This window comes from Rhinichthys klamathensis, unplaced genomic scaffold (genome assembly GCF_029890125.1).
Source record: "Rhinichthys klamathensis goyatoka isolate OS25496 unplaced genomic scaffold, OSU_Roscu_1.1 h1tg000020l_1, whole genome shotgun sequence".
NCBI lineage: Eukaryota > Metazoa > Chordata > Actinopteri > Cypriniformes > Leuciscidae > Rhinichthys > Rhinichthys klamathensis.
The window spans coordinates 1835610-1856028 of NW_026606571.1; the positions used below are offsets into that span (position 1 = coordinate 1835610).

The 20419-nt window shown below is 39.4% G+C and overlaps 1 protein-coding gene across 2 annotated transcripts in view; it reads right to left on the reverse strand.

Moving 5' to 3' along the window:
* Positions 1 to 20419, reverse strand: part of casz1 (castor zinc finger 1) — a 90780-nt gene that overhangs the window by 70042 nt on the left and 319 nt on the right. Inside the window, exons 1-2 of one of the 2 annotated variants that reach the window (XM_056239436.1) lie at positions 10113 to 10145; positions 9728 to 10082 (exon numbers count right to left, since the gene is read on the reverse strand). The exons of the other annotated variant lie outside the window; for it this stretch is intronic. Of the exons in view, the coding sequence (XP_056095411.1) occupies positions 9728 to 9776 (49 nt within the window). The 5' untranslated portion in view covers positions 9777 to 10082; positions 10113 to 10145. Of the gene's footprint in view, positions 1 to 9727; positions 10083 to 10112; positions 10146 to 20419 lie in introns of those variants that run through there. 2 annotated transcript variants of the gene reach the window in all.

The following is a 20419-nucleotide window of genomic DNA, read 5'->3' on the forward strand; positions in this document are numbered from 1 at the left end:
TGTGGCCAAAACTTACATGAAACTGCTAAATATTCTACATTAAATTTTTTTCATCTTTTGTGCAAATTTACTATATTTTTACAAAAAAATCAATCAATCAGGAAATAAATTCAATTTAGAGGATAATTCTTAACGTATCTCTTCTCTATTAGTGGTATTATATCATTTGCATCAATTATTAATTAAGCCTGGGTTTAGTGAAATAAGAGATAATGTGAGACATGCGATCCAATAGATGGGCTAAATGTCATCTGTCACAGCGAAACACGTTAAAATAGAGGCTCACTTTCCTATGCGGGCTCGGCTTTCACCCTAGGGAGGGGAGATTTCTTTTACTTCTGCAAAATACTGCTTTCAAATATCATAAAGTCTATTACTGCACACTCATTTCAGCCCTATCAGTTCAAGTACCTATTTAGTTTGAAGGACATTTCGTTCTGTTTTCAAATAGAGTCAGATTGCAGACCGAACTGAAACCCTAAATTTCAGAACTGACATGTTCCCTTCTCTCACCCCACCTGAGACATCATATCTTTTCAATTCCCACACTAAGCCAGTGGCCTCATGAGACAGATTTAATGCAGATTTCAGCACAAATGGGACGTGGCCAGTGCCTTTCAAGCATGGTAAGTGAAAGTAGCCACCAGCGCTGCGTCTATAAGAGTGTCAGAGTGTGTGGGTCAGGATGAAAGACAGGCTCCCTGTTAAAGCTGCAGGAGCTTTCAGCCATACGCTTGATTCTCTCGACCTCATTCACGCAGCGGCCGACGAGAGCAAACTGCACATTGATTCATTTCTACAGGATGACAGGCTGTATGTGGGGAACAGGCTTTAAATGTGCTGTATATGATGTCAGTGAATACAGAAGTTAGATAAAACTGACAAAACCTTTATTCGGAAATACCGGGGGACATCCTCAATTGGAAAAACGATTCATAAAATAAATTAAAAAATTAAAAAACACACAAGCATAGGCCTACATATTTACATATAAATAATATCAAATTCATAAGAATTAATTAATTCAATTATCTGAACTGATGACTATATATGTACATATATACTATTGTATTGTATAATTACCTTAATTTCAATTTCACAAAAAAGTATATGTGTGTGTGCAGAACAGCACTGAAAATATAATCTTACAATATTTGCAATGCTTGAATATATCTAAGACATTATAAGGATAATTGAAATATTTAAATATATTCAATAACAGTGTACCGCTCTGTTCTTTAACAGGCATACACACCTTTTCTGAAAACAAAACAGCAGGACAAAAAAACAAAAAAACACAAACAGCCTCCAGCATTATTGACGACGTGATAACTCTCATTTGAAAAAGCGACTTTGCACTTGTGCGTGTGCTTTGCATGACAGCATAATTAAACTATTTCACTTTTCCTGTTGATTCACTCTATTTGTGCACAGCAATGATATAGCTAGCACAAACTGCCAGTTCCAACAGCAATGAGACTGACACGTCATGGAAAACTTTATGATCTCATGTTCCTGTTAATCACGGTTTGAAAAAAGCGAAGTCCTTCACTTGTATTTACCTAAACCAGCTCACTTTGTGTAGCATTATTTTATGGGTTTGTTGTTCTAGCGAGAGGTATTATAACTTTGCATTCTTTCCCAAGGTCAGCTGCTGGCGTGACACACACAATATTTGCTTATGGGGCTTTTCAGGTCAGTTCTATTATATTTACATCAAATAATTTTTGATAAGGGATGTAAAAGACCTATAAAACTGTACCATAAATGGGAGAGGTGTAGGTGAAAGAAAAAAAAGGTACAAAAGATCAACAGTTTTTTTTCCTTCTTTTTTTTTTTTTTTTTTTAAATCTTTGACACGTTGACATTTTTTTACTGAACCTTGCAGATCAATGCACCTAAACTAGGCCAACAAAGTGGGCACTAGCTCTTGTTTCTGCCCAAAGTACCTGTCTCTTATCTCTACAGCTCTATAATCACTTAACAAAGACTTGGGCATTTGCACAAATTAAAACATCAATAATGCACGAGTGCTTTTCAGTTTCTGCCACACACACCCCAGTCCTAGGGCAGCAACACTCTCTCAAAATGTGCCATAACTTCGCCCCGAAGACCTCAAATCCAGGACCAACCCACACCCCCTTGACTCGGGAGGGGGGCTTTTTTTTTAAGAATGAGGGAAAGTGGCGCTTCAGTGTAAACAGCCAACACCCTTGAGTGGCGTACTTCCATAAACAACATCACCACGGCATGGCCACCGTTTGTCATTAGCGAACACAGACACAGCTTTTATTCAGGCCTGGTATTCTGCCCTATCTTTATATCTAAATCGGCAAAGGCAAGTCTCTTATTTACAGGGATGAGAGTAACCAAACCATCATAGTGAGATGAAATATTGCATGTTAAATATGCATAAAAGGGGTCAAAACAAGTCCACTGTGGGAGAAAAGGAAGAGAGGAAGGGTGGAGGAGAAAACATTCAAACTTAAAGGGTCCGAAGACGGAGTCGGGAGGTGTTCCGTACGAGACGGTCCGTTAGGACATGAATCTTGTTCGCTGTCTTCACATACTATCCACATACCTCCCGGCATGTATAGTCTATACCTCAAATAGGAGATAACCATTCAAATACTGCAGGATTTGTAATGTGTGCGCTTAAGCCAAATGTACATGTTTGTGAACATTAAACACATTGGCAAATTCCTTCTACGGGCAAAAAGATGTCAAAGACAGACCAACTCATAGAGATTCACACACACACACAGGCTTTTAAGCTGATGTATTACAATGAAGTTGCTTTATTTTTCCCAACTATAATATTTTATCTTTTTTTTTCCTAAACAGATTGTTTCATGTTCAGAGCTAGTTTATCATTATTCCATAGTTTTTTTTTTCTCTTCCCGTTACCCTTGCAAACAATCCCCTTGTTAGCAAACTGTTAAGACAGGCGCTTGGTACACAAATTGCGCTCGACCAAGCGAATTTGTTTTGCAAGGATGACCTGTTTAATCATCTCATTTTCTTTTGCGGACGTTTATTCATCTGGTTTCCACGGTTACGGAGAACATTAAGGGGCTATAGTAATAAGGCTGGAGAGTCAAACAGGTAATAAAAAAATTAACGCCATTTTCCAGCAGCCGAGGACGGTCTCTGAAATGAATCAGGGGAGAGGGGAGCGCACACGCAGGTGAAAAGGGGCCTCCAATATTTCCAAACAATTAAGGGCCGGGCGGGTTATTTCACTCTGTAGAGAAGCTCAGATGGGCGTCCAATGGACACGACACTTTCAGAACAATCAGTGCTCTGCTGCTTTAAAGTCATAATGTTCCCTTATTTATCATGATACTCTGATTACTTATCAAGACAATCAAAGCCATCTGAATTACGATTATTAAAATTTCTTCCCTCCTCTCTAAGATAAGATTACGGTTGGTTGCAGAAATCTAGTTATTGAGTCATGTTGTAAAACTATAGATAAAAAATATATATATAATTTTGCAGATTGCTACAAAGACTACGCTAAAATACATTTTTGGGAATTATTCTTGGCCCTTTTTTTAAAGTCTTCCATATCACTGCAAAATAATCTCTCTCTCTCTCTCTCTCTCTCTCTCTCTCTCTCTCTCTCGACTTTGACAAATGTTGCCCCTTTGTACCAACCAATGAGTCTAACTATAAGCCAAATATAGAAAATTCCGGCACAATAGGCAGGACAGGTGTTGGAACCCCTCTGAAAGGGTCTGAGCTCAGTAAGTGAGACTAACAAAATCCAAATATGGTATTCAAGGATAGCAGAGAGTACATGCAAAATAAACAAGCCATTAGCATTTTCTATCTCTCCCCTACCTTGCCTTATGCTTTCAGACAATCCACACATACCAGGGATCTACACCACAGATTGCATAATGTAAGGTATAAAGGAGAAAAAAAAAGTTTCAAAAAACTCTGGGCAGACTTGAACAGGTATTTTCATTCTATTTCTGCTGGTTGTGCAAGCTGTAACATGGCATTTGTCATAGTCTGCGCAGTGCTGGAAAATATCTAAATCATGCTGGAACACTATTTAATGAAGGCTGTCTTCAACAACCCAATATGTCCTTTCATTCATTGTGTGTATGAATAGATTCATAGGACATAAAATTGCACAAATAATAGCACACAAGCCTGGTATCAGGTGACTTGTTTGCCACATAGCTTGTACAGGGTTTGACTCATTTCGTAAGTTGGTTGGTCCAAAAATATACAGTGGCTGCAAAAATAGTTTGGACCCTTTTTGACACTTAAAATTTGTTAATGTGAAATACATTGAATAACAGATATCAAACCAAGTGGAATCTGCAAACAAATAATACTAGAGCATTTCTCACAGCTAACTTTTAAAGTTTTTGCAATTACTATTAACAAACTAGTGTCAAGGTGTTTTTAGTCAATTCCCCTCAAGTTCACACAGGTTTCTTAATTTTGAACAATATATAAACATTATTGTTTTATCATTTGAAACTTTATTAACATTTTGCTTGAAAAAAGTGCTTATGCTATCCATAAATAAATTGATATATATATATATAATTTCTGTTTTTTTTTTGTTTTTTTTTACTGCTCAAGAATTGGTTTCATGTTTTGTTGTCTAAGGTAAAGACATTCAGACAAGTTGAACTGTGTATAAAATTTCCAAATACTTCTTGGGGCCACTGTATATAAATAAATTCAAATATAATAAAATAATTCAAATAAATTTAATTTAATAATTTTACATAAAATTAAAATAAAGTAAAAGATTTTCATTAGCTCTACGTTTAACTAGAATGCAAGTTGAAGTAATTTAAGGATGCCAAATCCACACCTGTTATCCAGTGTGGAAAAGCAGGAAGCCGGTTTCTCATACAGAATAAGGGTATGAACTAAAAAGACACCTTAGCACCCTCCCTTTGCTCTTAACAAAAGTCTGGGGCCAGAGCAGAACAGCCTTGAGTCCCAAAACCCCTCTTGTAAAGACAGAAACCCCAAAAGAGGACACACAGAAGAGTCTGAAAAAGCTCTAAGCTCTAGCCATGAGACCGCCAACTGCTCTGTTAACAGCCTCTTAACAGGTGTTGGTCCAAGAACCATGTAATCCTATCAAGTTACGGAGTTAAAAAAAATAATTCAGTCAAACAGCAAACTCCTGAGCCCCCTTTTGCTCTCTCTTGTTCTCTCTCTCCGCTCGGTTTAGTGTGTAGGCTGTGACAGAGCGCAACAGCTGGGCTTCAGATTTATCATGTACAGACTGTAATTATTGCTGCTGCTGCCTGCTACTGACCCAAGTGAATAGAATGTCACAGGCAAAAGAACACACAACCAGAGGATTCACGGCAGGGGAGGTTTCGAACGCAAGCACCCCTGTTTGCAGTCAATTACCAGAGAGGACAGGATATCAGCTCTGTGGCTCTCCAATGCAAACAATCTCTGAGGAAAAAAGGCAACAGCGAAGACGTTCATTTCCTTCGCTTATCATTCAGAGAATAAAAGAAAACACCAGTATTGTCTTTATTGGGCAAATAAGTGAACGACGAGGGGGGACTTGCTAATTTCACACGATAAACTTCAAGAGATGAATGTTACATGCACACAGCGTAGAGATTTCACATAGGACCACCAGAAAACGCTCTAATCTTATCGTCTGCCCCACCCCATGTGACCTCTCTGTTTGGGTCTGAGATAAGGAGCTAAAGACTGCTCTGCTAGCACACAGACAAACCATCCATCAGCTCAGGCCAATCGGCCCCTTGACTGCGATGCAGCCGATGTTCTCCGCTCCTGCCAGACCAAAGCTCAGAGCTCGGCAGAGTGGCTGAAGCCTGTAGCGTTCACTCAGCCGTCACAGGGCGGATCGCGGTATAGCCTCTCTAACAACCCTGCCTTAAACCTGCCTACAGGGTTGTTCACACCTTAAAGACCCCTGCCACATTTAAAAGGATTAGTCGCCACATTTTGTACCGGCTTAATCTTCCTTTCAGACGGCATAATAAGGGAGCGCCGATAAGCGGAGCATGCAAATTTCATTCGAGGCCATTGGAGCTCAAGCTTTCAGACAAACAGACTAAAGTCTTCCACACTGTGCTAATTGCTTCTTCATATTCTTCTTTTCCCCTCTTATATGCCGTATCAGCCGCCGCAGATTATTTGTCTCCCCCACTCTGCATGAAATCAGAATTTCATGTGGAAGATCATAAAACGTGAAATGAAGCCATTTCTGCGAGGCCCTGCACATGGAGGAGGAAGATCTTTCCACAACTTTTTGTAACCAGATGTGCCAAAACACGAGAACTCGATGTTTTGTCTGCACAGAGGGGGAGAAAACGGATCATGAAATGCTCAATCGTCTGGCACATTTGTTGCAAAAGGTGAGGTAGATGGCACGAGATACTGCAGCAACACTATGAGAGGCTTTTTTGCGAGATGCAAAACTTAAACCACAAGACCTGTGAGGCATCAATACCTTTAAAGCAATACCTTTATTTCCCCCCCCCCCCCCCCCCCTCTCTTTGTACAGTTAACTTTTGTTTTACTGAAAATGACACCACAACTCACCTGAACTCTATGTTCATAACTGGATTTGCTTACAGCCAGGGAAATTACATTCTGGGAAATTATATCATTACTCAAATAATATTCCAGCTCATTCACAAAGAAGTAATACTGAGATATATTTGCTTATATTATGATGGAAAACTGTATCTAGTGTTTTTATGATTTAAATAACTCCTATTTAATACATAATATTTTTTTTATAATTATAATTTTTAAACATTTATATAATTATTCAAATAAAAACAGCATATTTTTAGAATAAAATGGATATTTGTGATCAATTTATTAGTCAACAACATTTGTAGCGCAGTATCAATTAGAGCATTACTGTGTATAAGTGACAGAAAGGTTTTGAAGTTTTAATTAGGGTCTGGTGTCTGCATGAATGCACAGGAGGAGAGGAGAAGAGAGACCTCATACGCATTACGTTCACATGCCTGGAGATTGATCCGTTCCTGTATTAGACTCCGTTATCGTTTGCCCGACTGTGAGCTGGGGGACTGTTGGGGTATTAGGATGACAAAGTTCCTTTTGATGGTGGGGGGCCGATGACTGATCGGCAAACTCAAGCTAGACTCTTTCTGTCTTTGCTAGCCTTTCTAATTTGGTTTACAAGACAAACAAATATGAAATGAAACAAATAAATGCAAGTGCATCTACTATAGCAGATAAATCTGAATTGTACTGATTATTATAAATTATATTTATATAACAAACTATAGTATTTATTTTCATTTTGGTAATTAACTTGATATAAATTGCAATTTGTGTCAACAAAAAAAAATACAGCGCGAGATATATGAATACAAAATTTAAATAAATAGAGCTACATGTAAATAATTACATAAATTAAATTGTATGCCATATTTTAATATGAAAAAAAAAAGCCTACAAATTATGTTTCAAATGAATTATGTTATACAAAACGCATTTCAGATGTCCTTCTAAAGAGAGCTCACCTTTCTAATATGTGATCTGTGCGTGTCATCAATTATAGATTAGAATTTAAAGATTATGCATGAGTTGACATGGCAACACTGATCACCCCTTCACTAAAGAGCGCTCTTGCCTCTCTCTCAGCGTTCGGGTGTGCCGGGGGTCCCCCAGGAAAAATAAGCATAAAAGGGGTTAAATGTGATGCCTAGCATCCTCTCCCCCTTTAATATCTCCCCTTCCAAATGTACTTCAAAACTCTGTTAATCTGCGGCACACAACATTCCCATTAGCATAGCCCAGCCCCCTCATAAAAATTCCAGCTAGTTTAATTAAAAAATGTAAATTTACTGTCATCCGAAGAGCAGCAGAATTAGGACAGCAACAGCCTTTTTTATTGCTTAAGACATCAAATTGATTCGGTTGTTGCTAAATTGTGATAAAGGTTATTGAGGGCTGCAGACCTTGGGTTGATTTTTCCTCCTCATTTGATCCTATTTTGCAGATGAGTGGTAAAGGTGCTCAAAGTGGACAGAGGCTAAAACTGCTTTCGCTCACACAGGAGAAACAAAAAGCTACTGGAGTAATAAAATAACTCCAGTCATCTGAAGAGAGGGCACACAGCAAAATGACAGCGATGTTAAAATCTCGGGTGTGTCTCATTTAGAAAAAGAATAAAACAGAAAGCAAATTGTGATTCTGTTTCTGAAAAAGGGAAAAGTTTCTGATAAATATGACATAATAAATCTGAAGTCACTTTTGAAAGTTCAAGAGATGCTCTTTAAAAGAAGCCACAATTACATTTATTTTCAATTAATTTGATTTGATCTTTCACCATTTATCTTTTAGAACAAACAGTGTTCGTTAGTGTCAAAAAAAAAAAAAAAAACTGCCTGAGGGCAACAAGACATGAAGATATCACATCAAAAAACTTGCTAAAATTATCGATTGAATTTTTCAGCTATGACAAAAGCTACTTTTTTAAAATTCACTGATGTGTGTGTGTATTTATTTCCCAAGCTAAAAAACAAAACAAAAACAAATAGATTGTGGTTATTGACTAGTTAAACATCAAACAACATAAAAAAACAACAAAGAAGTGACATTTTAGATTTTTGAGTAAAAATGTATTTTTATTAAAAAATCTTTTTTTATTAAATGATAAAATATCAATTTTGAAAATAAACATGGCAGATACAATATACAATCAAATAAGTGACGTCTAAAACTTTACCTAAACAGAATGAAGTAAAACACATCAAAAGCCAAACAAACAAGTGTGTGATTAAACTATAATTCTGGCTTAAATTAAAACTATATATATATATATATAAACAAAAAAACGAATAAAATGAATTTCCAGGAACTCTATTTGAGACTCAACTGAAATAGAAATTCAACAAACTCAAACCACACAACACAAACTAACTATGCTAGAACAACATTATTTTTTTTATTTTAGGAACATGCAATTTCCGATTTTATTATAATATCTAAAGCTCCTAAAACCAGATTATTTGGTGAGAGAAATTAGGAAACAGTATGGGACAGTATGACTGATATCAATTCCATAATATCCATAAACGGAGGAACGAAGAAAAAGGAGAGGGATATCATGAGCCCTTACAAGTGTCAAAACAACGTTACTACAGCATTTTGTTTATTCAGTCCCCTTGGCAACAAACCCCTAGGCCATGCCAGTCACTTCACTGATATTTTTACATGCCTATGTATGTTTATGCCACATCGGTGCGTCCATAAAGTAATATCGGCATCAACAAAAAATCCCCTGTACTCAGACAAACAGGACTGCTTTAATAAACACAGATATATGAGTTTCAAACATCGCTGAACGCCTGTAGGTAAGAGTGATATGCTGTGTCTAAATAACAGAGCAAATAAACTTGACCACTTCCAGGTTTAAAATGAAAGTATAGTCTACTTAAATTCTTCCCCTCCTGAGAGGCATGAGTAAAGTGAGAAAAGAAAACACAGTACTCAGGACAGAGTGATCGTATTAAACACTGCCATCTTCTCCGGGCTTGTCACACAGTTATAAATAAAGGTACAGTAAACTCACAGCGACGATCCTCGGCATTTAAAGCAAGATCAACTTCCCTGTTCAAGGCATATTTTACATTAAAACACTCACCTAAGGACACACACACACACACACCCACCCACACACACACACACAGAGGTTACAGAAAAGAGGGTCACTTACCATATTCAGGGTAGTCGAAGTTAAATCCTGTCAAGCATGTAACTTTCATAATATTACTGAACTCTGCTTGAAAATCATCAGATGTAAGCTGGTCTGTGAGAAAAGCAAAACTAAAAGAAGTTGACAATAAATGCCTTTTTTGCTCTCAATCATGTACTAAACTCCTTGACATGTAATCTGTCAATAGTTTGTAGCAGAGATAATGCCGGCTGCCACGAGTGAGGTTGATTGGCAGGTTGGCTTGGCCCCTCCCTCCTGTGGTTTGACGGGGGGTAGGTGAGAGAATACAGAGCCGGCCCCTTCCTCGCCTGCTCCTCCTGCCTCTCTCTCTCTCTCTCTCTCTCTCTCTCTCTCTCTCTCTCTCTCTCTCTCTCTCTCTGTCTACGGTTCTGCTCCTGTACACACGCGCACACACCAAGCAGTTGCCGATGTCTGAATAGGCAGATAGGAAATTACAGCAGTGGAGGAACCTGAGCGCACTTTTTTCCTCCCCTTAGTGGGCTGGCCTTCCCATCTTTGGGCTCTTCTAGCCTTTCAAGTCTCTCGGGGAGGAGCCTTCCACGATTCCATGAAAATGAGGAGGGAGGGAAAACTCAAAGGCTCAGAGAAAATATCAAGCTCATTAGATATATCAGTCGGACACTTTTGCATGATTCTGATGATAACAGCACGCCCGTTTTAAAATGAACAAAGTGTTTGGTTTTTTTGTAATTGTTGTTAATCGCACATTGTGGGAAAGACCCTCGCTGATATACTGTACATTTGACTATCACAGTTCATTTTATGAGGGTTATGTACCGAAAACAGGAAGTTTGAGGAATATTGCAAAAAAAAAAAAAAAAAAAAAAACATACCAGTGAAATTCATGTGTAAAACGAGGGTGGTTACATAAAATAAAGTACAGTATACGATACATTGTATAGCATATTTTAAAGTTGTCTCATAAGAAAAAAACAGACATCAGTATTGAACAGTGCTCACATGTTAAAGTAACCTTATCCTCGGAACAGTTGGTTGTATATTATGAGGAAGGGGGAAAAAACTACATGTCCCATCCCCCGTTCCCCTTTTCTCCCTCCCTTTTTCCCTCCTTCTCTTCTTCATTCATCTTTGCCTGCTCTCTATGTGCTTGTCCCCCAGATAAGGTATCAGTTTTCATTGTAATTTCAGGTGAAATGATAAACGGCAGCCGTTACCAGGTGACAATGAATACTTTATAAGACAAAGCCCTTATTTGCCTGGCAGTTTCTTCCGCTGTGGCATGCAAAAGCGCACCCGGACAGCATTTTTTCAGCATATTTTCTTTCTAAACACAGTCGACTTTGGAAATATTTCCATTTGCAACTTGAACTGCAAATGATATGAGTAAACACCAGGCAGGAAGCGCCAAGTTTAGGCCAAAACAAAATGAGCTTAATTTCTCAAAAGCACTGAAAAATAAGGCCAATGAAAAGGGGAAATGCATATTCTGAGTACCGTCTCATAACTGTGAGAAATTAGTCAATCACAAGTTCCTGTTTGCTAACTGCTACATCTCATTTGTGAGCATAAAACAGGTTTTGGTTGATTTAGTGATTATACGGGTGAGTCATAAAGCAACAATGTCAAAATGTTCCCACCTTAAACTCATTAATCCAGAAGGGAAGAGCCAGTCAGTCATCAAACATCTTCAAGACATTTCAGAGAAAACCCTAAACATGCAAAATATCACCAGACGTGCCACACCTATCGGCCTCTGCCAACTTTCACAAAAGTTTTGCAACAAAACAACAGAATACCACTTTTATACACGTGTCGAGCGCACTCAAAGCACTGACTGACACCGTAACAAGACGTGCAACGATCGAGCGCACCGCTTTGTACGGTAGGGAACGGCCAGTGGTCGCAGATCATTTTTCTTTGCGCTGCCATTTCTGTTTCTCGGAGAGGAGCTGAATGGCGTTTGATGTGGCCCATTATGATGGTATGCTCAGGGCATGGGGGTGAGCGGGGAGGGGGGACTGTGACATGGCAGGGCTGCATCCGTCAAAGGGATGCAGGGGCCAGACGTTTAGCTGCCCCTGACCGCGCACTCCAGGAGGGGCTGGTCTGATGGCCGCCCGCTCCAAGCACCTCGCTCTGCCGGGACAAAAGCCAGCGCCCAGTTGAAAGATGTGAATTGAGGGGCTTTTGTGCCTAGGGCTCGGGGGCATGCGGAGTGAGAAAACTGACCTTTGCTGGGAGTTAGATTGTGTTTGAACCCTCTCGCTGTCTCAGCCAGTGGGACGGCGCAGACCGAGCGGATGACTGTGAGGTGGCGGGCGTCACAAAAAAGAAACCAAAATAAAAAAAGGACAGAAAAGGGAGCATCATCACCACTGCCATCTTCACCATCATCTCTCTGGCCTGAAAAAGAAGCTTTCCCACAGAGGTTTTAAAATAGAGCTTTTTTTCCCTCCCTTAAATCTCAATTGTGAAATTGACAGGAAATTGAATGTGACAAATCTGGAGTCTAGTGCAGTGGCTTGAAAAGAAGGCCTGAGAAAGCATTTGCCCTTGTATTGTTCTAGCGAAGCCTGTGATGTTGGATATTATTCCCCCTCACGTCTATTAGGATAGCATTATATATTTATTTTTCTGGGGGTGAATGTATTGCATACCAAAATGCGAGCGTATCTCCAAAAGGAGCGGTCAGAAGTTACTTATCATAAACTAATTGGCCGACGGTGATCTTTATAATGAAAATATCTTTATTAAATTAGCCCATCGTCGCTTTGCAAACAAATGAAAACGTGCCTGAAAAAAAAAAAAATGGTTAAACATGTCCCTGTGATCTAAGGGGTGAAAAAAGGTGCATGTATCTATCTGCTGGCAGGCTGAAATGTCCAGTTCACTTAAAAAACATTACTTAAAAGTACAAACATTTGTCTTGACGCAGCTTTCATCCCCTGCCTGCCATCATTACATTTCAGTATCTCTCCCGGATGCAGACAGTCATAATGTAATCTTCCTAATTTCGGTCTCTCGCAATCTGGTTTTAAAAGGGAATGAGAGAAAGGGCCACATTTCTGAAGGCCCTGACCATAATCATTTTAGACAGATAGCTTCTCCCATCGCAGATGAGCAAATATTTGTAAACTAGCTATCTAATGGAAAATTATAGTGAAATTAGAGCGAAATTCACGACAGAGAAATTTGATTACCTCTAATTTTATTATGCCATCTTAGCCCACACAGCATATTTTTGAAGAGTTTTTTTCCATAAATACCTATGCCAGGGGTCCCGGTAATCAAATAAAATTGAAATTCATCTCCCCATTAAATTCAATTAGATGCAATTTCAAAAGCCTATCAAAGATTTTAATTACTAAATTATAAAAGTCTCTAAAGCCAAATTGGGGAAGAAAAAAGTACATCCCTGCATTGGAGGGGGGGCAGGAACGTAAATATAAATAAATAAATGCGACTCAAAATAAAACCAATCAGAGGAAATTGTCGACCCAAAAAAGATACCCGGACGGAAAATAGAATTACCCGAGCAGAGGCCTTATTCAGCGGCTCTGGGTGGAAGAGTGACGTGTGGCCAGGACGAAGGACTCCTGGACCAGAGGAAATGAACTTAGCTGAGGTACGCTCTGCTTCTAAACGTCTGCCCTCCGAGTTATTACGCCATAATTGACTAATTGACACCTTAATTTCATTTATGGGCTCCTGTATTGAGGAGTCAACCTCTGGGTATGGAGGTGGTCCAGGAAGAAAGCAGCGAGCCAGTATCCTGTGTGCAGGTGGATCCGAGCCCTGTTCTCCCCCCTAGACGCCATGATCACGAGTATGATAATTAAATGGCAAAGAGAAACATATTGACTGAGCAAATGCTTGCGGAATACGCTCAAATCCTCCGTACCTGCTAACGATGACAGCTGTGGGGGTTCAGTCGTGCGTGCGCAACCAATATCCTTGCAACTTGCCTCATTGGGCATCAATTTGTTTCCCTGCGATAATTCTTTTTGCTGGAATACATGATAAAGGCTGTTTTTCTAGGTGATGTGAAATGCGCCGTTTAAATTATGTTTACCCACCGAAAGCTCGGTATATCATAACACAAATTTATAAACAGTAAATTTGTGTTGAACTTACGGATGAATGGGTTTCAGCACGCCGTGCCGTAATGCGAAGGGCTTACTCTTTTAAAGTGACATCAAATGCTGCTGCTACCTTTCCACAAAAGTGCTCACAATGGGACAGTAGAGGGGTCTCGGGTCGCCTACTAGGCCCGTTTCCCAGCCACCCCCTACTCCAGACCAATGGGCGGCTAAAACAACAGCACAGCAGCCTGGGAAGACTACAAAGCTCTGTCTGAAAGGACACCTGCTGCCTTTATTCACTTAACGCTCTTTAACTGCTCCCCGTGTTTGTTTAAAAGCCATATCCTAAAAAGACAACCTTCAGGCACTGGATTGGGCGATGATGAATTAGATAAATATTGGCATTAATTGTTGCTAGACAAACATCTTGCCGTCTGAGCGAGAGAGAGGGTGTGGGGGAGTGCGGCTTCTGGAAGACTCTGCCCGATGCCGGGCTGGGATGCGATATAGAAGAGGCTCGGTAAATATTACTAAACTGAAACTTTAATCTGCTTTTTTTCCACACTCAAGCTGGCTGGGTATTAAAGCTAATCTTTTTTGTGTGTCATATGGTGGGCGATATGGATGGAGCTAATTTTTAGAGACAAATCTGATATTTGTCAACTGGTTGAAAAAACCTGGGGATTTTCCACTAATCCTCCCACGGATGTGAAGGTGCGTTAACAGCGAAATGCAGATGGTGTGGAGCTCTCAGCACCCAGTCCAGACCCGAGTAAGTCCCGGAACGACTAACTGCAACCTGTGCTAATACCCTGAGCGCCGCCCTCAGCTAGTTAGCAAAGCAGCTAGCGTTTTTCTACGCTGCACTTTTCTTGCTGTTTATTCTTTATTCTTCCCCCGTTGTTTGCCTGGCTACTTCCTCTGTATTATTAAAAATTCAACACTGACCTAACTTTATAACGCTTTCTTTTTCTAATATGGAGACAAGGAAAATTTTTTATTTAAAACGTAGCATAAATCTTTAAGGACACCAACTACAAACCCACTGGGTAATTTTCTTGTTTACCTTTCCAAATGAAGCTCTTTCTTTTCCCCCACATACTTTAGTGAGAAAAAAGAAAGTCGTTTCAGAGCCAGACAAAGATTTTGAATAAAGACTACAAAACAAAAAATTGTTGTCAAGAAGAAGAGAAATATATAGAACCCATACGAAAAAAAAAAAATTCTGATCAAAATATTATTCAAAAATTTTTTTTCCAAATGGATCCTTCAAAACATACTGCAAAAATGTAAAATAAAATAATCTTAAAATAAAAATAATAAAAACAATTTAAAAAATAAAATGTATTTGTATAAATATATATTTATGCAACTATATTTTAAAATCTATATGCAGATATTTTATAATTTGTAGTTACTAAAATATATATTTGCATTTATGCACTTAGCACGTATGCATAAATATATCTGGACGGACGGAAAGATAGATAGCTAGGTAGCTAAATAGATAGATAGATATTAGCAATTACAAATAAACAAATTATCAAAATATATTTATGCAAACGCTGTATGGGAAATGAACTTAGTCAATGGTATGTTTTGCTATAATGGTATACAATGTACCTATGTATTTGTGCTCCAAACAGAAGAAGAAGAAGAAGAAGAAGAAGAAGAAGAAGAAGAAGAAGAAGAAGAAGAAGAAGAAGAAGAAGAAGAAGAAGAAGAAGAAGAAGAAGAAGAAGAAGAAGAAGAAGAAGAAGAAGAAGAAGAAGAAGAAGAAGAAGAAGAAGAAGAAGAAGGTTAAAGTGCAGTCCACTAAAAAGGCAGTATCGACTGCATTGAAGCACTAGAAAGAACAATTTACAAATAGAAGTGTTCAGGAGGAAATTAGCCTTTAAAACTTCATTTAAGGAACAGTGCCAACATGGCAGTTCACATGAAGAACAGGCTTTTTAAGAAGTTCAACACTACCCTCCCTCAGATGAGAGGCCCCTTATGAGCAACTGTGTGACTGAGAAAGAAAAAGAAGAACAAAACTGACCATTATCAGCCGGACAGACAGATCTGAGCTCAGCACAGGTATAAGGCAGGAAGCCTGTCACTCCACCAGGCGGACTATACTACAGTGACACTTTCCCCCACTTTATACAATCTTAACGTCTTTTAAGTCAACCAAAAACAATCAAGCCAAGCCTTTCACTTTGACCACAAACATGCATTAACAATCTCTAACCTCCAATATTGGAAAGAAGCTGTATGGACAGGCACAAATGTTCTGCTTAACTTATTCATCTTCTTTCGTATACCTTGTCAGCATGTTAGTGTTTTATTCAACAGTTTTATTTCATTGTGCGGCATAGGTTAGCTTGTAATAGAATTACTTATTTGCTGCTTAAAAGAAACCCAACAAGTTGGATAAATCAAAATTTGAAAATAAAAGCGTGGTAGAGTTGATTTATGTAACACAAATGCTTGTTGAAAGTAGCAAGCACAGCTGACATCTATTGATCAGTCCTACTGTGAGCTAAGGAGCTGAAAAAAGTTTATATTATAGACACAGTGAAATTCAGCATTTTTTTAACCTTCAGAGATGCTTTGCATTTGTCGGTAAAATAAATAAATATATAAATGCCGACAAGAGGGGGGGAAAATCACTAAAGCACTTTTGGTGTAATTGGCTGAACAGCAAGGGCAGCAGAAAATTTACAGGCAGACGACAGTGTGAAGGGGACTCGGTCACTGCATGAAAGCAAGCCCTCGGCACTGGCTGCTTTACTCTAGCCTGGACTTTAGCCACTGGCCCGGCACTGATATCATCCAATGGTGGCCCACCTACTCTACATGGAAATCACTACAGACACATGAAGTGCTGAATGGGTTTTGAATGGTGGTCGACCGATATTGTTTTTTTTATGGCCTATGCCGATATCTTACTGTGCGTTCACACCGGACGCGAATAGCGCGTCAAATTCGCGTCTACCGCGTCTAGTTTGACGCTTGACCCCTTTGTGTTAATTCGCGTGTCAATGGCGAAATTGACGCGCGTAAAAACAAAAGTTTGAAGCGAAATTTACGCGCGTCAGAGGCGAAATCCGGAGGCGAAAGTTTCGAAACCCGTTGGCGGCCATCTTTTTAGATGTTTATCGAGCATTAGCATTAGCATTATTCGAGAGAGTCACCGCTCGTATATGCTCTGGAGAGCAGAAGCAGCTCCGTAGGGGACATCGTCGCTGTACTCGGGTCCACCAGAACCTCCGGAGGGTTTCAGGAGTTTCACAATTTGCTCCAGGAGCTAGGTTTGGTGGACCTAATGGTGAGGACGCTGATGAGGACAGCGTAGGCCGTATAAGCCCTCGGCCTCGAGTGGTCTATGCCTGTCGAGCCCGCGCTCTACAGCCCGGCGCGAGGTTCACCCTCGCCCGCATCCACCTAATCTGTCATTTATTTTTGTTTTGATAATAAATGAAGCCAGCCTCCAAAAGTGATTAATCTGTCCTGTGATTTTTCTCTCTCTCTCACACATCACTGTCCAGACACGAACTTAAATGTTGGTTGTCTTTACATTATAATAATATTTCATATAATCTAGATATGGAATAAATAGCATTCAATGCAAAATGAATATGTCTCATATATTGAAATCAAGTTTTATGTGATAAAATATTTGCTTTGTTGTGCATTAGAACCACAGTCATATATTACAAAATAATTTATTGAAGCATCCAGATACTTCACCACGTGACAGCAGCAAGCAGCTAGGCTCCTGATTGGTTAACGCGGCGCGAATTGACGCAGAAGTTCAGATTTTTCAACTCGGGCGGCAGACGCGAATTCGCGTCAAACGTGTGAATGCACAAATAGCACTAACTAAATCATTCGCGCGTAACGCGCTTAACGCGCCAGACGCTCAATTCGCGCCATTCGCGCGAACTTGACGCGCGAATGAGGCGTATTCGGGTCTACCGCGCCGCGCTCTACGCCTCATTCGCGCCGCAGGAATTTTTTACGCGCGTAACGCGTCTTTGCATTGACTTAACATTGAAATCACTCGCGCCTGACGCGCTATTCGCGTCCGGTGTGAACGCACCATTAGAGAGCAGGGTAACAGAGCCTATCTACACTCACCTAAAGGATTATTAGGAACACCTGTTCAATTTCTCATTAATGCAATTATCTAATCAACCAATCACATGGCAGTTGCTTCAATGCATTTAGGGGTGTGGTCCTGGTCAAGACAATCTCCTGAACTCCAAACTGAATGTCAGAATGGGAAAGAAAGGTGATTTAAGCAATTTTGAGCGTGGCATGGTTGTTGGTGCCAGACGGGCCGGTCCGAGTATTTCACAATCTGCTCAGTTACTGGGATTTTCACGCACAACCATTTCTAGGGTTTACAAAGAATGGTGTGAAAAGGGAAAAACATCCAGTATGCGGCAGTCCTGTGGTCAGAGGAGAATGGGCCGACTGATTCAAGCTGATAGAAGAGCAACTTTGACTGAAATAACCACTCGTTACAACCGAGGTATGCAGCAAAGCATTTGTGAAGCCAAAACACGCACAACCTTGAGGCGGATGGGCTACAACAGCAGAAGACCCCACCAGGTACCACTCATCTCCACTACAAATAGGAAAAAGAGGCTACAATTTGCAAGAGCTCACCAAAATTGGACAGCTGAAGACTGGAAAAATGTTGCCTGGTCTGATGAGTCTCGATTTCTGTTGAGACATTCAGATGGTAGAGTCAGAATTTGGCGTAAACAGAATGAGAACATGGATCCATCATGCCTTGTTACCACTGTGCAGGCTGGTGGTGGTGGTGTAATGGTGTGGGGGATGTTTTCTTGGCACATTTTAGGCCCCTTAGTGCCAATTGGGCATCGTTTAAATGCCACGGCCTACCTGAGCATTGTTTCTGACCATGTCCATCCCTTTATGGCCACCATGTACCCATCCTCTGATGGCTACTTCCAGCAGGATAATGCACCATGTCACAAAGCTCGAATCATTTCAAATTGGTTTCTTGAACATGAAAATGAGTTCACTGTACTAAAATGGCCCCCACAGTCACCAGATCTCAACCCAATAGAGCATCTTTGGGATGTGGTGGAACGGGAGCTTCGTGCCCTGGATGTGCATCCCACAAATCTCCATCAACTGCAAGATGCTATCCTATCAATATGGGCCAACATTTCTAAAGAATGCTTTCAGCACCTTGTTGAATCAATGCCATGTAGAATTAAGGCAGTTCTGAAGGCGAAAGGGGGTCAAACACAGTATTAGTATGGTGTTCCTAATAATCCTTTAGGTGAGTGTATAATATATATTTATTTAAATTAATATTTAATAAATTATAAATAATTAACAAATAAATAAATCTTTAAAATAAACATGCTTATACTTTAGATGCCAATTGATTCTGCAATCCTATTATAGTACTATTCATAAATAAAGTAATTGTTTAAAAATATATGAATAAAAAGGAAGTAAACACTGGCACTAAGTAATCTGGTAAGTTTGTGTGCACTGGTAATCATATTTTTTCAAGTAAAGACAAGGTAACACAAATTTTACATACATACAGAACACAGTGAAAATGGCATGCATATGACATAGTGGGCAACTGGATATAGCACAGCATATTTTTAAAATCAAGGGTTTTGTCGATCGCGTATCCAGTGAAGCTGAACTCTACTCCTGTCCGGATTCACTTTGCACGGACCGAACATTAACATGTTCATGCGGGCTGCAAATGCACACTTCAGAAGATCTCACAGCTGGATTCGATTAAATCTGCAAGGTTTGTGAAATTAAATGTTTATTAGATATACAGAGATTTGTTTAAATGATATAAGTGCGCATTTGCATATTGAAGGTAAATTAGAAAGTATTATACCCTATTGTTTGCCTGTTGTTACTAATAATATAAAAGCAAACGCTATATTTTTTTGCATACCGTTTACTTTCTTTGTTTAACAGTTCTATCAAATAAAATATTAGATATGATTGCTAAACAGAAACCGTAAATTTTAAACTAATAAAGACGGATAATGTGAGCGCAGTGTGATCAGCCAGTGCCGATCTCAAGCGTTCTCAGTGTCGCACGTCAAAATAAAAGTCCTGCTTCAAACACATCGACCAAACAGAAAAACGTATTGGCCGATGGCGATATTTAAAAACTACGGAATATCGGCCGATATATCGGACGACCACTAGTTTTGAAGGTACAGTTCACCCCCTAAAAGTAAAAAAGTTACCATCATTCTAAACCTACAATACTTCCTTATCCATGGATAAAACAAAAAGTAAAATTTTGAAGGAATATCTCGCCGCTCTTTCAGTAAAATTAAAGTGAATGCATAAATAGCAAAACAAAAAGCACTATTAAAGTGTATAAATATATTATATAAGTCTTCAGAAACCATAAAATATACACTACCATTCCAAATTTCGGGGTCACTCGCCTAGCATGTTGTTAGTCACCACTTATTCATCAAAGTATCCCTATATATATTACATTGCATAGAAAAAAAGCGATCAGCACTTCATTAAAAATGTCTCCTTTTGTAAATAAACTCAAACTGGTTTGGAACAACATGAGGGTGCATGAGTAAATAATGACAAAATGTTC